We start from the raw sequence: 17,132 nt of genomic DNA on the forward strand, positions 1-17,132 counted from the left end.
ACCTGCCATCTTTAATTCGACAGGGAACTTGTTTCCATGCCAATTAAGGGGGCACACTGATCAAAATTCCAAAGAACGCCTATTCCCCCACAACCCCACCCCACCCAAGTATGGTTTCAGGATCTGGTAACAGTCCCGACTCCAGTTTCCCACCCCTGAAGTGAAAATTCAACCAGTAGTCATTTTGTTGACACCAACTCTTTGGAGAGAATTTTCTCCCTGTTAGGCAGGCTGGTCAGGAGCGAGTGCGGTGCTGATCGCTGCCCACGATCGGCTGCGTGCTGCCATTTTACCTTGGCGGGCCAATTAAAGCCTGCCCAGTGTGACGTGCACCTGGAAGCACTCAGCACTCCCTGTGTGGACGGGGGGAGGAGGGAGAGTCGGGGCCTGTGTCTTTCGTGCATACACTCAAAAGAACACAGAAATCTCCCTGAGGCATGGAGCTGCCTCCGGGAGATTAATTTCATCATGAAAAGTTGAATTAAAAAAATGTTCGGACATGTCCCCTCATGTGACAGTGTCACATGAGCTGGGACATGCTTATGAATTTTAATAATTTTTATTTAAGTTATAAACCCTTCATGAAACCTCATCCTGCTCATGGAGGAGGTTTCATAAAAAATGTGATGGCCGCCTGGGCTCTTCGCCTGGCCGCCAACCTTAAGGTTGGATGGGCAGCCCTGACAATTAATTTAATTATTTTATTAATGGCCTTAACAGGCCTTTGACAGTTCGGCGGGTGTGCGGCTGACTCCGGTGCGCGCCTACAGGACGGAAGATCAGAATGACGCACGGTGATGTCGGGACGTACGCCCAACGTCACCGCACGTCATTTTACATGTTAGCATGCAGGGCCCGCCCCCACACACTGACCAGAAGATTCTGCCCTATATCTCCAGATTTTTTTCCAAAACAAATTCAAATTCTTGGCTTGCCATGATGGGTTTGAACTCTCATTCTTTGCATCCTTGGTCCATTCCTCTGGATTACTAGTCCAGTAATGGGACCACTACACCACCACCTTCATAATGTATGAGCTCACCCCTTTCCTGATGCAGCCCAATGTAGAACTGTTCTGGTACAGGAAGCAATTGGATGATGCAGGAAGGTGGGTTAAATTTAACAGTGTATTCTAATTTGTTTAAAATTATTTAAAAAATACGTAGACAGGTCATGTTTTATAGACATATGTTTACAATATGTAAGTAACATTTGTGTCTTTTTTTCTGTGGTACAGGCATTGCACTTTTTGGCAAAACAGGTGGAAGAATTCTCTATTATATCTAAAATAAGTCAATGAGGGCCTTATTAGCCAATATTACAGCTTTGCTTGTCTGTAGCCTCAATGACCCAAAATGTTTTTTAGTTTCTTTTATTGAAGTTGTGTAGATTTTAGTGTGGTAATTTGCCTCCTGAGTTATTTGTTTTGCTTTAGTGATGTGCCTCAAAAAAGTGATGGCTCGCTCGAGAATGTGGTGATCGGTGAGAGGCCAGAGGTGGTTTACCACATGTTCCACATGGTGCTTTTTGGTTCATTAGCACTGATGTTCCAAGGGTAAGTGTGTTAATGGAGATCCCGTGGGCACCTTTTAAAGTGATGCTTAGCAATAAGAACTCAAGTTCTTAGAATCTCCAGGGTGTTATGAAATAGGTGGAAGAATTCTAGTATTCCATTACTGGCCTCACTAAACATGTTTAAAAAAATCCATAGCTAATGAGAACTGTGTGTATGTATGTATATATATATATATAAAATGCAATAGCTTATTCTTCCTCTTCTCTCAGTTTAATACTCACCAGTGTCGAGTAGGGTGAGAGGATAATTAATTTTTGTTATTTTGTTAGACCTATTAGAAAATTTTAAAAAGAAATAAAAATAAATCACTAATTGTTTCCACACTGATTAACTTTAAAATTAATGTGGCCTTAATTTTGTGACATCTGTAAAGGATAACAGCAATTTTGTGTGTGAGGGAGAAAGACATAATAAGTCTGATCCCTTTGTCACTTGACAATGATATGAACACTTTCCAATGGCAGTCCATGGATAACAAACAGCCTGCACAGGAACTTTAGCTTCCTCCCTCTTTTGCCCAGGGCACTTATGGCCAGTTGTAGCACTCCCATTTCAACTCTGGTTTGGATCCATTATCCGTTAACTTAGCACTGCCATTAATTGAAGCTGGACCGTCATAGTCTGTACAGCTCACTCTGACACCAAACAGTGATTTTCCCCACTAAATCATCGAGTTATAAGAGATATTGCTGTCCTAAAGATTAAGTGGCGCAATGTGTGGTAAGGTAACTGTTATTTCACACACATTTTTTATTAACAAGTCAGTAGGGGTGGACCAGAAAATAAATATATATACTATGTGGTTAGTTTTTGGAAATCAATTGCACATTTCTACTTTTCGGTCATATAAGAGGTTTTGCCATTGTTTATCCTTCTTGGGTGGTAAAGATGGGTTATTTCAGTCAGTACCCAGATGGTGGTGCTCTTGAGCTTCCAATATGTAATTGCATAACTTTGTTGACATGAATGGAAATTCCCTGCCAAGTTTACCTGCCTAATTTCTGTTTGTGATGCTTGTTACAAATACTTAAAGAATTACTTGTAATAACTCTTACTGTACATCATGTCTTCACAGCTTGAAGTATTTATGGACTCCTTACGCCTGTATGTTCACTGCCTTTGGTGTCTGCTCTCCTGAGATCTGGATGACTGTATTTAAGTGGTTGCGACTAAGAACAGTGCCTCCAGTGCTGCTGGTGAATTCAGAATATTACTTTAGATCATTGAAGACCATAAACTTTTTAAGAATTTTCTTCTGCAGAAGTAATATTCTTTGTATTTCTTTTTAATTTAGGCACTTATGTTAAGTACTGCAGTTCCAACAATAATAGGGTTCAGCATGTGGAAGGATGTGAGTACATTTGCAAATTTCTGTTTCAGTATTATGACGTGTTAACAAACATATTTGTGAATCAGTTGTGTTTTAAAATCACTTACAAAAAGTGGCTGGGTAATTCATACCATAGAAAGATGTGGGAAAGGCATTTCTGGGCAGATGATGACTGTTTTCTGTTTTTGACCAAGCTGATAATGTAGTTTACTTGATGTTATAGAATTTGAATATTGCTGAAAAAAAGAGACATGTTGTCAAAGCTTTTCTTCTTGCACTTATCAGGACAGGTGCTGATTGGTTGTCAAGTCAGCTCGATGGTGCATTCTCCATGGCAGCGCCTCAACCAATCAGAGTAGAATTGCCAACCAATCAGCACCCTTTATTCATGCAGTATAAATTATTGTTCCCTTTGAAATTTGGTATTCTTGCTTCTGTCCTGATGAGTGCAAGACAAAAGTTTTTTCAGCATGTTTTTTTTTTCAGCAATGCTGATGATATAGTCTGCCTTAATTCACTTAATTGTGGCTCTTTCATGCTTGCTTTAAAGTAGGATAGTTGAGGGCCGTGGATGTCCAATGCCTCATGGTTGAAGAACAGTAAGAAATATAAAAGAAAAAGAAAGGAAGTAGAATGGGAGATTAGGAAGGCCAAGGAGAAGTATGAAAGATGGCTGTCAACATACAGAGGAAAAGCCAGATTTTTTATAAGCACATAATGGGTAAAAGAATAATCAAAGAAGGAGTGGGATTAAAAGATGAAGGAAGCATATTGTTCCTGGGAATGAAGGAATGTGGAAATGTTTAAGTATTTGGACTATGTTTGTTATGATCCTGTTAGAGACTGTTGACGTTTAAAGTGAAATCTGAATACCCTGTGATTAGCTGACAGAAATATGTGTCAAGATTTCAATTTTATACTAAAACAAACCTTATTGTATATAAAAACAATTAAGCAAAGCAATTAAGCAAAGTAACTTAACATTATAGTCTATAACTACTTATGCTTTGAACTCAGTTCTACTTTTTACTTCACCCCCAAGAGTTCCCTAATAAATTACAAGAATCTTGAAGGTTCATTCACTTCTTTAGAGACCAAAGTATACCACAGCCCTTCAGAATTTACTGCAACTCTTCTCAGTAATCCAGCTTTCTCCAAGGTACAGGATTTATGGTGATCCTTCCTGGCTTTTAACTAAGTGACCCTCCAATTTTTACTTAAGGACTCCATGACTATGCATTTCTCAGATCCTTGTCCTGGCTGTTGGCAGATATACAACTGCCCTCTCACAGCCTTCCAAACTAATTCTGCTGACTGCCCTGTGCCCCAAAGCCCTGGTAGGACCACTGTAGATTTCTTCCTCAAGCTTCAAACCAGACAAATCTTCCAGCTCCCTTCCCCCTCCCAAATTCCAAAACTGAGCTCAAGCCCCCATTTGCATTCTGAGCAATGAACAATAAAGTTAGTAAACAAAAACAGAATTACCTGGAAAAACTCAGCAGGTCTGGCAGCATCGGCGGAGAAGAAAAGAGTTGATGTTTCGAGTCCTCATGACCCTTCGACAGAACTTGAGTTCGAGTCCAAGAAAGAGTTGAAATATAAGCTGGTTTAAGGTGTGTGTGTGTGTGTGTGTGTGTGTGTGTGTGTGTGTGTGTGTGTGTGTGTGTGGGGGGGGGGGGGGAGGAGAGAGAGAGAGAAGTGGAGGGGGGGTGTGGTTGTAGGGACAAACAAGCAGTGATAGAAGCAGATCATCAAAAGATGTCAACAACAATAGAACAAAAGAACACATAGGTGTTAAAGTTGGTGATATTATCTAAATGAATGTGCTAATTAAGAATGGATGGTAGGGCACTCAAGGTTATATAGATTTTTCTTTTCCCACCTATTTCCATTATTTTTAAATATCTTAAAATCTTTTATGCTCTCCCCACCCCCACTAGAGCTATACCTTGAGTGCCCTACCATCCATTCTTAATTAGCACATTCGTTTAGATAATATCACCAACTTTAACACCTATGTGTTCTTTTGTTCTATTGATGTTGACATCTTTTGATGATCTGCTTCTATCACTGCTTGTTTGTCCCTACAACCACACCACCCCCCCCTCCACTTCTCTCTCTCTCTCTCCGCCCCCCGCCCCACACACCTTAAACCAGTTTATATTTCAACTCTTTCTTGGACTCGAACTCAAGTTCTGTCGAAGGGTCATGAGGACTCGAAACGTCAACTCTTTTCTTCTCCGCCGATGCTGCCAGACCTGCTGAGTTTTTCCAGGTAATTCTGTTTTTGTTTTGGATTTCCAGCATCCGCAGTTTTTTTGTTTTTATAATAAAGTTAGTATTTAGGTTTAAGTTGTAGGCTGGACTAACATTTAATTCTGTTGGTTTTCCCAACTCGGTGAGTTGCAGGCTACCAAAGACCAAATCAACAACTGCCTTTGTTCCCAAACTGAACTGCTTCTGTCAGCAAACACACATACATAAATTAAACAAAGAAACTGTCTAACAACTATACCCCAACTCTATGGCAATAAAAAAATACAGGTTCATTAAACTTAGACTTATTTGATTTGCCTTTAAATTAAGGTTGTTTATCAGTTTCTTAACCAGACTTTTTCATTTAGCCAGTTCTGAAGAAGAGTCATACAGACTCGAAACGTTAACTCTGTCTTTCTCTCCACAGATACTGTCAGACCTGCTGAGTTTTTCCAGCAATTTTTCTTTTTGTTTCAGATTTCCAGCATCCATAGTATTTTGCTTTTGCTATTTAGCTTACATTTAATACTTTAATCTCCAACCTAAAAATCATATTCCAAACATATGAGTGAAGAACAACATAGGGCTGCAGGAGTTCTGGAAAAGCTGTGGAAGAGAAACAACTAAAGATAAATATTGATAAATATTTTAAAAAAGTTTTAATAATGGTAATGAATCTAAAAATAAAACAGAAGTCACAAGGTTCAGATTATAGGCACCCAGAATTATTAAGGAGATTGGGTTAAAGGTAGCAGAGACATTAACCTCATTTTCAGATATATTCATATAACATGAAAAGACTGGTGTATGTTGTCCTGCTCGATAAAGGGGAACTAGATTAGCCAGGAAACTTTGGGTCGTTAAATAGTCTTGGTTATGAGAACATTTCTACAGCCCATAAATTAGGAAGAAATTAGTGCATGCATAGCAAAGCATGGACTAATCATGGATTTGTAATAAGCAGGTCATGCTTGACAGACCTAATTGATTACTTTTGAGGAAATCGTAGGGGATCTATCTAAAGGGAATGCGCTGAATATGTTTTGTGTCTGGATATTCAGAAGTATTTGATAAGGTGCTGCATAAGAGACTTACTATAAATTAAGGAACATTGTCTCAAAGCCACATGGATAAAGTGATGAGCTGAGGTTGAAAGCAAAGAGCAGAAATTAATTGATTGTTTTTGAGATTAGTATCATGGGCTAACGGTGTTCTCTAGGGATCTGTGCTGGGAAATCTCTTGTTTTCCATTTTGATCAAAGACGAGAAGAATCATATTGAAGTTGGCTGAAACTAAGAAAGAGGCTGGGAAACTGTAAGGAAGAATACAGAAAATTAAATGGAAAACATTTACCATTTCTGACATTGAGTGTTCCCAAGTCAGCTGCAACCAAGTTGTTTACAGAAGAGGGACCTCTAATTTTCCTCTCTAATGTTTCTCCACACCAATCTCAAAATCCTCTGCTGCTCAACTATAATGCCTGTCATAGTTGAATTATCAGTAAACTGTTTCAGATTATATTTGAGAAATAGCCAGTTCAGTGAGGTGCTGAAGGATGGTTAGTGACTGTGGAACTGTACTCTGGGATGTCATTGCCTCCGGGAGAAGGAGCATGGCAAATTCTGTTATAATAGTGCATTTCACATATCTGTTAGTTTTGCAGATCATTATGCATTTAACTTAAAATGCTTGCACATCAGTTCTTTCCAGATGTGATGGCTGAACTCTCTGAACTTCAGGAATTTTATGACTCTGACACAGTAGAGCTGATGAGCTGGATCAAGTAAGTTGCACCTTTGTGTCTGTGTGTGTGTGTGAATGTATTCTTTGTTAGAGTCAGTAGCTGGAAAATTAGCTTCATGCTGGAAATCAATGAAAAGTGGGCTGGTGTAGCTGACGATGAAGACCTGAGGCTGACTGGAAATTTGGCCTGAGGCCTCATATACATGATGCCAATGGTGAGTTCTGGTGTCAGTTGGGGCATCCTGATGCAGTGCACCCATTGACACCATAGACAATTCAGCCAACATCGACACAGAGGGTAGCCCAAGGGTACTTTCTGGGAGAGGGACAGAGGAAAATGAACCCTGGGGTATCGCTGTGGAAGCAGAAGGGAAACACTCCAATTAAAACCGAAAGACAGCATTTAGAGAATAGAACAAAGAGAATGGGAGTGAGAAAAAATAAACAGGCATATAAGAGATGATCAAGTGTTTGAATGGAAAAATAAGATGGATGAAAGATATAAAAACAAAAAACTGCGGATGCTGGAAATCCAAAACAAAAACAGAATTACCTGGAAAAACCCAGCAGGTCTGGCAGCATCGGCGGAGAAGAAAAGAGTTGACGTTTCGAGTCCTCATGACCCTTCAACAGAAGTTCTGCTGAAGGGTCATGAGGACTCGAAACGTCAACTCTTATCTTCTCCGCCGATGCTGCCAGACCTGCTGGTTTCTTCCAGGTAATTCTGTTTTTGTTTTGGATGAAAGAGGAAAGTGTTTCATTTCTCATTGTTAATATCCCTCATTCTGAGGGAGAAAAAACATCACCAAGCCACACTTTTAAGGAAAATTTCTGTAATGCACATACAATATAAAGTATTTAGGCACTATAGATATAATATGTATATATCCCCAGGTCCTAGAAGGACTTCACTCTAAGGTCTTGAAAGAAGTGGCTAGTAAGATAGTGATGCACTGGTTTTAATTTTCCAAAATTCCCCAAAGAAGAATTTTCCCGATGGCGAGCGGGGGCGGGGTCCACTTGCCGACATGTAAAATGACACACGGTGACATCGGTGGGCGTCCCGATGTCACTGTGCACCATTTAGATTGTCAATTCGGCAGGCATGCAGCCGACATGGCTGTGTGCCCGCCGAACTGTCAAAGGCCTATTAAGGCCATTAAGAAAGTTGTTAAGAATGCTGCCCGTCCAACCTTAAGGTTGGCGGGCAGGTGAAGAGCCCAGGCGGTCTTCACATTTTTCATGAAACCTCATCCACGGGTGCGATGAGGTTGCATGAAGGGTTTATTAATTAAATAAAAATTTTTGAAAAAATTAATGAACATGTCCCAGCTCATGTGACGGTTTCACATGAGGGGAAATGTCCTTAAAATATTTTATCACCTTTATTAAATTTTCCAGAACTTAAACTAATCTCCATGAGACACCTCGCATGCGCGAAAGAGCACAGGCCCCTACTCAGGGAGTCCCACCCGCCCACATTGGGAGCGCACAGTGCTTCCAGGTGTGCATCACGCTGGGCGGGCCTTAATTGGCCCGCCCATGTAAAATGGTGGCGCACACCCAATTGAGGGTGCCTGTTGGGTTCACGCTCGCTCCCGTCCGCCCCCACACAACTCCCCTGATGGGGGGATCATTCAGCCCCTAAATTCAGGGAAGGTTCCAGTAGATTGAAAAATAGCAAATATAGCTCCTTTATTCTAAGAGGGAGGGAGACAGAAAGCAGGAAACTATAGGCCAGTTAGCCAAAATCTGTCATAGGGAAAATGTTACAAGCTATTGTTAAAGATGTTATAGCAGGGCACTTAGAAAAGTTCAAGGCAATCAGGCAGAGCCAACATGGTTTTCTAAAAGGAAAATCATGGTCAGAATTTTGACTTTGGTGTGCGGGGCCGTGCCTGATGCGCAAAACAACGTGCGATGACGTTGGGCATGTGTCCCGATGTCATCATGCGTCATTTAGATCTTTCGTTCAGTGGGCGCACGCCGGAATCGGCTGCACAGCCGCCGAACTGTCAAAGGCCATTATGAAAGATAATTAACAGGGCTGCCTGTCCAACCTTAAGGTTGGTGGGCAAGCGAAGAGCCCAGGCGGCCTTCACGTTTTTCAGGAAACCTTATCCACGGGCGGGATGAGGTTTCCTGAAGGTTTAATAAACTGTATAAATATTTTTTGCACCATTCATAAACATGTCCCAGCTCATGTGACACTGTCACATGAGGAGACACGAATAAATAATTTTTATCTTTCTTTGTTTAAAAATTTCAATATGGACTTAATCTCCCTGTGGCAGCTCCGTGGCTCAAGGAGATTTCTGTGCTCTTTTGCGTGTATGTGTGAAAGAGCGCAGGCCCCAACTCACCCTCCTCCCCCTGCTACCAGCCATGCATCTCGCTGGGCGGGCCTTAATTGGCCCACCCACATAAAATGGCAGCGCTCAACCGATTGCGGGCGACGATTGACTCTGCACCCACCCACACCCGCTCCCAACCGGCCCGCACAACCTGGAGAAAATTCTCCCTCATGTATAACCAATTTATTGGAGTTCTTTGAAGGAGTCACATATGGTGTGGATAAAAGCAAACTGGTGGATGTAGTGTACTTGGATTTCCAGAAAGCATTTGATAAAGTGCCACATCAAAGGTTATAGCAGAACATAAAAGCTCTTTGTGTGTGGGTAACATATTGGCATGGGTAGAAGATTGGCTAGCTAACAAGAAGCAGAGAGTTGGCATAAATGGGTCTTTTTCTGGTTGGCAGAATGTGACGAGTGGTGTGCCGCAGGGATCAGCGCTGGGGCCTCAACTTTTTACAATTTATGTAAATAACTTGAATGAAGGGACCAAAGGTGATTGCTAAATTTGCTGACAACACAAAGATAGGTAGGGAAGTAAATTGTGAAGAGGACGTAAGAAGGCTACAAAGTGATATAGATAGATTAAGTGAGTGTGCAAAGATCTGGCAAATGGAGTATAATGTGGGCAGATGCGAAATCATTCATTTTGGCAGGAAGAATAAAAAAGCTGCTGCTTATGTAAACAGTGAGAGATTGCAGAGCCCTGAGATTCAGAGGGATCTGGGTGTCCTAGTGCATGAATCATAAAAGCTTAGTATGCAGGTACAGAAGGTAATTAGGAAAGTTAATAGAATGTTATTGTTTATTGTGAGGGGAATTGATTACAAAATCAGGGAGGTTATGCTTCAGTTGTACAGGGCATTGGCGAGACCACATCTGGAGTACTGTGTACAGTATTGGTCTCCTTATTTAAGGAAAGATGTAAATGTATCAGAAGCAGTTCAGAAAGGTTTACCAGACTAATACCAGGAATGGCTATGTTGTTTTATGATGAAAGGCTGGACAGGTTAGGCTTGTATCCACAGAATTTAGAAGAGTAAGAGGCGAATAAATTGAAACCTTTAAGACCCTGAGGGATCTTGACGGGGTGGATGTGGAGACGATGCTTCCTCTTGTGGGAATCTAGAACTAGGGGTCACTGTTTAAAATTAAGGGGTTGCTCATTTAAGACAGAGATGAGAAATTTTTTTCTCTCAGGGGATTGAGAGTCTTTGGAACACTCTTCCTCAAAAGGTGGTGGAAGCAGAGTCTGAATATTTTTAAGGCAGAGCTAGATAGATTATTGATTAACAAAGGGGTGAAAGATTGTCGGGGGTAGGCAGGAAAATGGGGTTGAGGTTACATTCAGACCAGCCATGATCTTATTAAATGGTGGCGCAGGCTTGAGGGGACCGAGTGCCCTACTCCAGCTTCTAATTCGTATGCTCGTACATAAATATACACAATGGTGTGTGAACCAAATGCAACCAATTCAACTCAATAGAAGTGCTAATTTGATCTAGCTTTTACTACTAATGTGCATTTAGTTACCAGCTTTTCAGTGTAACTGGGGACTCTCAGTTTTAGTACAGTTCTCTCCGGGCAGACCATAACCTTCCATTTGTTAGCGAATTTAGATGGAATCTGAACATGGTTGGATAAAGTGACAGCAGTTGGTTGGGACAGAAACCAGATTATCTATCAGTAGTGTGGCACGTGTCATGCTAGAAGCAGTTTCATCAACCTGCACAATTGAACTTCTTCAGCAGTTCCTACTCTGCATACAGCTGAGCCAGAGAACTTTAGTTGAATACTCCAGCTTCATGCATAATAGCATTTTAATTTGTTGCCTGACATTCCACTTTGTTACAGAAGTTACAGATCAGTGAACCTTCAAAGCACATTACCTCACCTCAAACTATATCTAAGAGGCAAAATAATTGCATTTTCGTACTATAAACCTAGCAAAAGCTGGACAGGTCAAAGGCAGCCCCTTAAAACAATATTCAACTCCAGTCACTGTAGTTTCTCTTGTAATTCACAATATTACTTTTTTCTTTTGTCTGATAATGGAGATAGCTGAAGTAATTTGCAGGGGCTATTGAAAGCCATTTATTTCAAAATATATTTAATCTTTGGAACTGTTTTCTATCATTATGTTTCAGATTTAATTTCAAATACTGTGTTCTTTACTTTGGTTTCTCTACTTTATGGAGCCATTGCAGAACACAGACCCATTTTTTCCATGCAGTAAAGGATTTATTTTTATCCCTTGGTAAGGCCAGCATTTATTGCCCATCCCTAATTAGCCTTCAACTGAGCGGCTAACTAGGTCATTTCAGAGAGCAATTACAGCCTGAATTTTCCTGTTGGCGATTTGGGGGCAGGGCCCACTCGCCAACGGAAAAATGATGCGGGATGGCATTAGGAGGAACTCCCAATATCATCTCGGTCCCTTTAAATTTTTAGGAAGGCGAGCGGACAGCGAAATCAGCTGTCTGCCCACCGACTGGTCAATGGCCAATTGGGGCCATTGACAAAAACAGAAATACCTGGAAAAACTCAGCAGGTCTGGCAGCATCTGCGGAGAGGAACACAGTTAACGTTTCGAGTCTGAATGACCCTTCAACAGAACTAAGTAAAAATAGAAGAGAGGTGAAATATAAGCTGGTTAGCCGACTCAAAACGTTAACTGTGTTCCTCTCTGGAGATGCTGCCAGACCTGCTGAGTTTTTCCAGGTATTTTTGTTTTTGTTTTGGATTTCCAGCATCCGTTGTTTTTAGCTTTTATCTTGAGGCCATTGACAGGCTAATTAAGTGTAATAAAGTTTATGTCCTTCTTATCAACATGTCCCATCTCGTGTGACATTGTCACATGAGGGGGACACGTTAATCATTTTTAAATTTTTCTATTTTTAAAGTTTTTTGGACTGTCAGTAATCTCCCTGAGGCAGCACTTAGTCTCAGGGAACAGTCGTACTTTGACAGCTGGGGATTCCCTCACACACACGCACACACACAACCCCCCCCCCCTCCCAAATACAGGAAGCATACAGCACTTCCTGTTGGGCAGGCCTTAATTGGCCTGCCCACTCAAAATGGTGGCAGGCCCCGTTTTGGTGGAGGGAGTTGGCTGTCCGCCCCCCGCCGAGCTGGTGGGGCCCGCACGCCCACCAAGGGCAAAATTCTGCCCTAAGATTCTGGGGTCACATGTAGGCAGAGTATTAGTGAACCAGGTGGGTTTTTACAACTATCAATGAAAGCTTCATGGTCACCATTATTGAGACTGCCTTTCAACTTTATTATTATATTTATTATTATTTTATTATTGAATTTAAATTCAATGGCAGGATTTGAACCTGTGTCCCCAGGGCATTACCCTGGGTCTCTGGATCACTAGTGACGTTACCGCTATGCCACCATCTTCCCTGATGCTGGTATTTGATTTTTCTTTAAGGTGCATGTCCTCTGCCTTAAAACTTATTTTAAAAAAAAGTTGGGATCTATCAGCAGGCTCCATTTTTTAAAATAAGAATGTTGTTTATTTGCATAATTTTGATCTTCACGCCAACAAAAGAGAAACCCTACCATTTTTTTAAGAAATGGACGCTGATGCCCTCCCTCCTTTTATCATATGTACTGTATATCATATTACTTTTTCAAAAAAATGGGCAAGGGATCGTGTGCTTTGTAACTTTGCAATTCATTGTATGTAAAGCACTTTAGGATACCCTGACTAAAGTGATAAGGAGCTTTCTCAATGCAAGTTTGCTCATTTATTCTTTGCTTAGAGATATGAGGTTTTTTTCCTTCCACAATTGTCTGTCTCAATTGAGAAGCTTACAGTTTTGTGTAAACCTCCTTTTGTATACTGGCAAGCCAGATTATTGATGCTGCCACCTTCAGTTTAACACACCTTTCATTGCTGTACCTCAAAGTTTGCAATTGTTTAAAAAGATGTAATTCTTATTGCTCTTGTTGCCTAGAAGACAAACCCCAACTGCTGCTGTGTTTGCTGGAAGTATGCAACTAATGGGAACTGTGAAACTCTGTACTGGCCGAACAGTGACCACCCACCCACTGTATTCAGATAAGGACCTACGGAAACGGACAGAGGAGGTGAGTGCTTCTTATTGGCTTAACAAATGCACATCATGTCATATGCTAGTTCTACTGGAGTGACATTGTATTAGTTTGGCATTGAACCACTGACCTGAGTCATTACGAGTTTTAGGTGTTTGCCTCTGTATGGACCCACCCAATGGTTCAACTGGAAGATGCAACATCCATTGTGGAATAGACAAACAGGGGCACAGGTTTGATTTGTAAGCTCAGTTAACTTCTCAACTGGGATCCAGATGTGGGGCTGTTCCAGTTGGTCTTCACATTGTAGTTTAGGAAGTGGAGAGTGGGCCACTGGCTGCTCCTGATCATTACGATCACTCTGAACTGAGTGTCTGGCTAGATATTGGATGATGATCATGATCTACCATGATGCTTACACAGTACTAAAGTATGCCTACACTCCTTCTATGTTCATCCATGAAGAATGACCAATTGGGTAAAATACTGAGAGTCCAATGCCTTTAGAATCATCTTCCCTCATGAATTAGCACTGATTGCATATAAGGCAAAAGGTTATGTTTTTGTTCTAAAGGTTAATGCTACTAGGAGAGTAAATTTGAATACATGATTTTTAGTTTGACAGGCTAAAGCCTGTCTTTTCATAGAGTGGCAAGTCCATGGTTTGGGACTTCTGATGCCAATTTGCTGTTTTGTTTCAGCACTTTATTGTTTTTTCATTAGATCTACCAGGTATATTCTAGGAGATCTGCAGAAGATATTTATATGATTCTCATGTCATATAAAGCAGATTATTTCATAATTGAAGAAGGAATTTGTAATGACATGGGACCAGTGAAAGGCTGCCGTGTAAAGGACTTGCTGGATGTTGCAAATGGCCATGTAAGTTTATTAAAGATCTGTTTTCCAGTACTCATGCATTGGTTTGGCAAGAAAACTGAGGTTGTATTTGGTTATGCTGAAACATTATATGGTGAGGAAAGGCCACTAGTTGTTCCTCTTTTTTTGTGAGACATTCTTAGCTTCTATTCGCTGCTCAATTTCCATCTGCCTAATGATAGGTTCTGTGGGTAATTGTGGGAATGAACGTTTTAAACAGAAGTCCCAATTTGCCACAGCGATTGGGAGGAAGTTTCAGCCCTAGTGTTTTTCCCTCATTTGGCTTCAGACATATTAGATAATACATTTTGAGTGGTAAGGCCACTTTTTGTTTTCCCTTCACTGATTTGTAAAGTTTAACATTGGTCGCACTGTTTAATGATGCATAAAGATGGTGGGTAATACTTTTAACAGTAGCTGAAGGTTTACAAGCTTCTGACAGCATAGTACCCATACTTCAACACGCATTTTAATGAGATAATTGAATAAAAAATTCTGAAGTATACTTAGCTATGTAGTAAACTACTATATAATGCAAAGCACTGGTCAGTTGACCAGTGAATCAGTTAAAATCTTTCTTATGGAATCGTAGAACCTTATGGTCAGTTGCTATTCCATTGCATGACTGAAATGGTTATACTTTTCTTCAAATCCTAAGCACCCTGTGAGTATGATGCTCTAGTATCATGTAAATTTAAAGTATTATTGCATTAGTAATTGCATCGATGATATAGGAGATACTTTTAAAACTTAAGTATGCCGAGATGGTCTATGTTACAAAATATTCTAATGGACAGATAGTGGAAAATAGTAATACAAAAGCAAAATACTGTGGATGTTAGAAATCAGAAATAAAAATAAAATGCTGAAAATACTTAGCAGGTCAGGCAGCATCTGTGGAGAGAAACAGAGTTAACATTTCAGGTTGATGCCCTTTCATTTTCTGATGAAAGGTCATCAACTTGAAATATTAACTCTGTTTCTCTCCACGGATACTGCCTGACCTATTGAGTATTTCCAGCAATTTTTTATTTTTATGGTGGAAAATAGTTTCAGTTCTGACTTTGATTGCCATTGCATAAGAATGTAATCCCACAAGATATAATTCTTTGTTTTACAATGTACAAAATTCCCTATCTAACTTTTAAAAATGTATTCATTTATGGCATGTGGGCATTTGTGACGAGGCCAGCATTTATTATTCATCCCTAATTGCCCCTAACTAAGTGGATTACCAAACCATTTTAGGGGGCAGATGAGAGTCAATCAGATTGCTGTGGATCTGGAGTCACATGTAAGCCAGACTGTGTAAGAGCAGCAACTTTCCCTCCCTAAAGGTCATCAGTGAACCAGTTGTGTTTTTACAACAATCTAGTGGTAGAAAATTCAGTGACTAGGCATTCTTCACAGTTTTCAGTTCATGTGGCCAATCACATCACATCAAAGATTTTTGAAGACTTTTGGATGTTAAGCAAATACTACAATGCTAATAATTGTATGATGGATAGTAAAAGCTTTTCTATGTAGCCTTGAGGCACTCCAATCACATATCTTTTTTGTTTCTGCATTATTAATGGGTATATAGAATATACAGCACAGAAACAAGCCACTTGGCCAAACGAGTCTGTGCTGTTGTTAATGCTCCATGCGTCTCCTCCCATTCTATCTGCCTTGTCTCAGTCTCTCAGCAGATCTTTCTATTCCTTTTCTCTCATGTAGTTGTCTATCTACTGACCTAAACTATTTGTTTCAAACATTTTCTGTGGTAGTACATTCCACATTCTAACCACTCTCTTAGTGAAGAAATTTCTCCTTATTTCCTTAGTGGTTCATTAGTAATTACTCTGTATTTATGCCCCATAGTTTAGGATTCCCCGACAAGTGGAAATATTCTCTCCACCTCTGAGTCTTCTATTTTCGAGATGAAAAGAGCCTCAGGCTGTTCAGTATTTCCTGATAGCTGTAATCTCTCAGTTCTGGTATCATCATTGTAAACATTTTCTGAACTTCCTCCAATGCTTCTCTGTCTTTTTTTATAGTATGGAGACCAGAACTCTACACAGTAGCCTAAACCTGACCAGGATCCTGTACAAATTTAACAGAATTTCTCTGTGCTTGAATTCTATACAGCTAGAAATAAATGCTAATGCTTTGTTAACATTTTAATTCATTTTTTATTAAGTACTGCATTTTAAATACCAGTTTAAAAAACTAAACCTGTAATGTCCCTTTTAGCATTGAATATATACTTTCTCTTCTTGTCGAAGTGGAAGAGAAGGTGAATCACAGCCCTGCTGTCTGAAAGTAGCATTGCATTTGTTGTGTAGTATTTCTGACAAATATAATGTAAGCCTTTTATCACATGAGGAGGGTTGTGCATCTGGAGCTAATCATTTCAAAGTGAGTCTAATCAGCAGTTGCAAAAATAGTTATCCTGCGTAAATCAGGTACTTTTGTATAAAGGCACCAATTAGTTGGAAGATGGAAAGCAAAACGTGTGGGAAATTTCTTGGATTGGAAGAATGAGATGAGTTTTTTTTATTCAGTTGCAGGATGTGGGCTTCGCTGGCTGGGCCAGCACTTATTGCCCATCCCTAGTTGCCCTTGAGAAGGTGGTGGTGAGCTGCCCTCTTAAACCACTGCAGTCCATGTGGTATAGGTACACCCACAGTGCTGTTAGGAAGGGAGTTCTAGGATTTTGACCCACTGACAATGAAGGAACGGCAATATATTTCCAAGTCAGGATTGTGAGTGATTGGAGGGGAACTTCCAGGTTGCAGTGTTCCCATCTATCTGCTGCCGTTGTCCTTCTAGGTGGTAGTGGTTGTGGTTGTGGGTTTGGTAGGTGCCGTCTAAGGAGCCTTGACGAATTCCTGCAGTGCACCTTGTAGATGGTACACTGCTGCTACTGTGCACCAGTGGTGGAGG

The 17,132-nt window shown here is 40.5% G+C and overlaps 1 protein-coding gene across 4 annotated transcripts in view; it reads left to right on the forward strand.

Annotated features, from left to right (window-relative positions):
- Positions 1-17,132, forward strand: part of LOC121279419 (probable C-mannosyltransferase DPY19L4) — a 94,505-nt gene that overhangs the window by 64,861 nt on the left and 12,512 nt on the right. For all 4 annotated transcript variants that reach the window (XM_041190650.1, XM_041190649.1, XM_041190647.1 and 1 more), the window contains exons 13-18: positions 1,436-1,555; positions 2,652-2,772; positions 2,871-2,927; positions 6,864-6,946; positions 13,229-13,361; positions 14,049-14,207. In XM_041190650.1, coding sequence (XP_041046584.1) covers positions 1,436-1,555; positions 2,652-2,772; positions 2,871-2,927; positions 6,864-6,946; positions 13,229-13,361; positions 14,049-14,207 — 673 coding nt within the window. The remainder of the gene's footprint in view (positions 1-1,435; positions 1,556-2,651; positions 2,773-2,870; positions 2,928-6,863; positions 6,947-13,228; positions 13,362-14,048; positions 14,208-17,132) is intronic.

This window comes from Carcharodon carcharias, chromosome 6, assembly GCF_017639515.1.
Source record: "Carcharodon carcharias isolate sCarCar2 chromosome 6, sCarCar2.pri, whole genome shotgun sequence".
Taxonomy (NCBI): Eukaryota; Metazoa; Chordata; class Chondrichthyes; order Lamniformes; family Lamnidae; genus Carcharodon; species Carcharodon carcharias.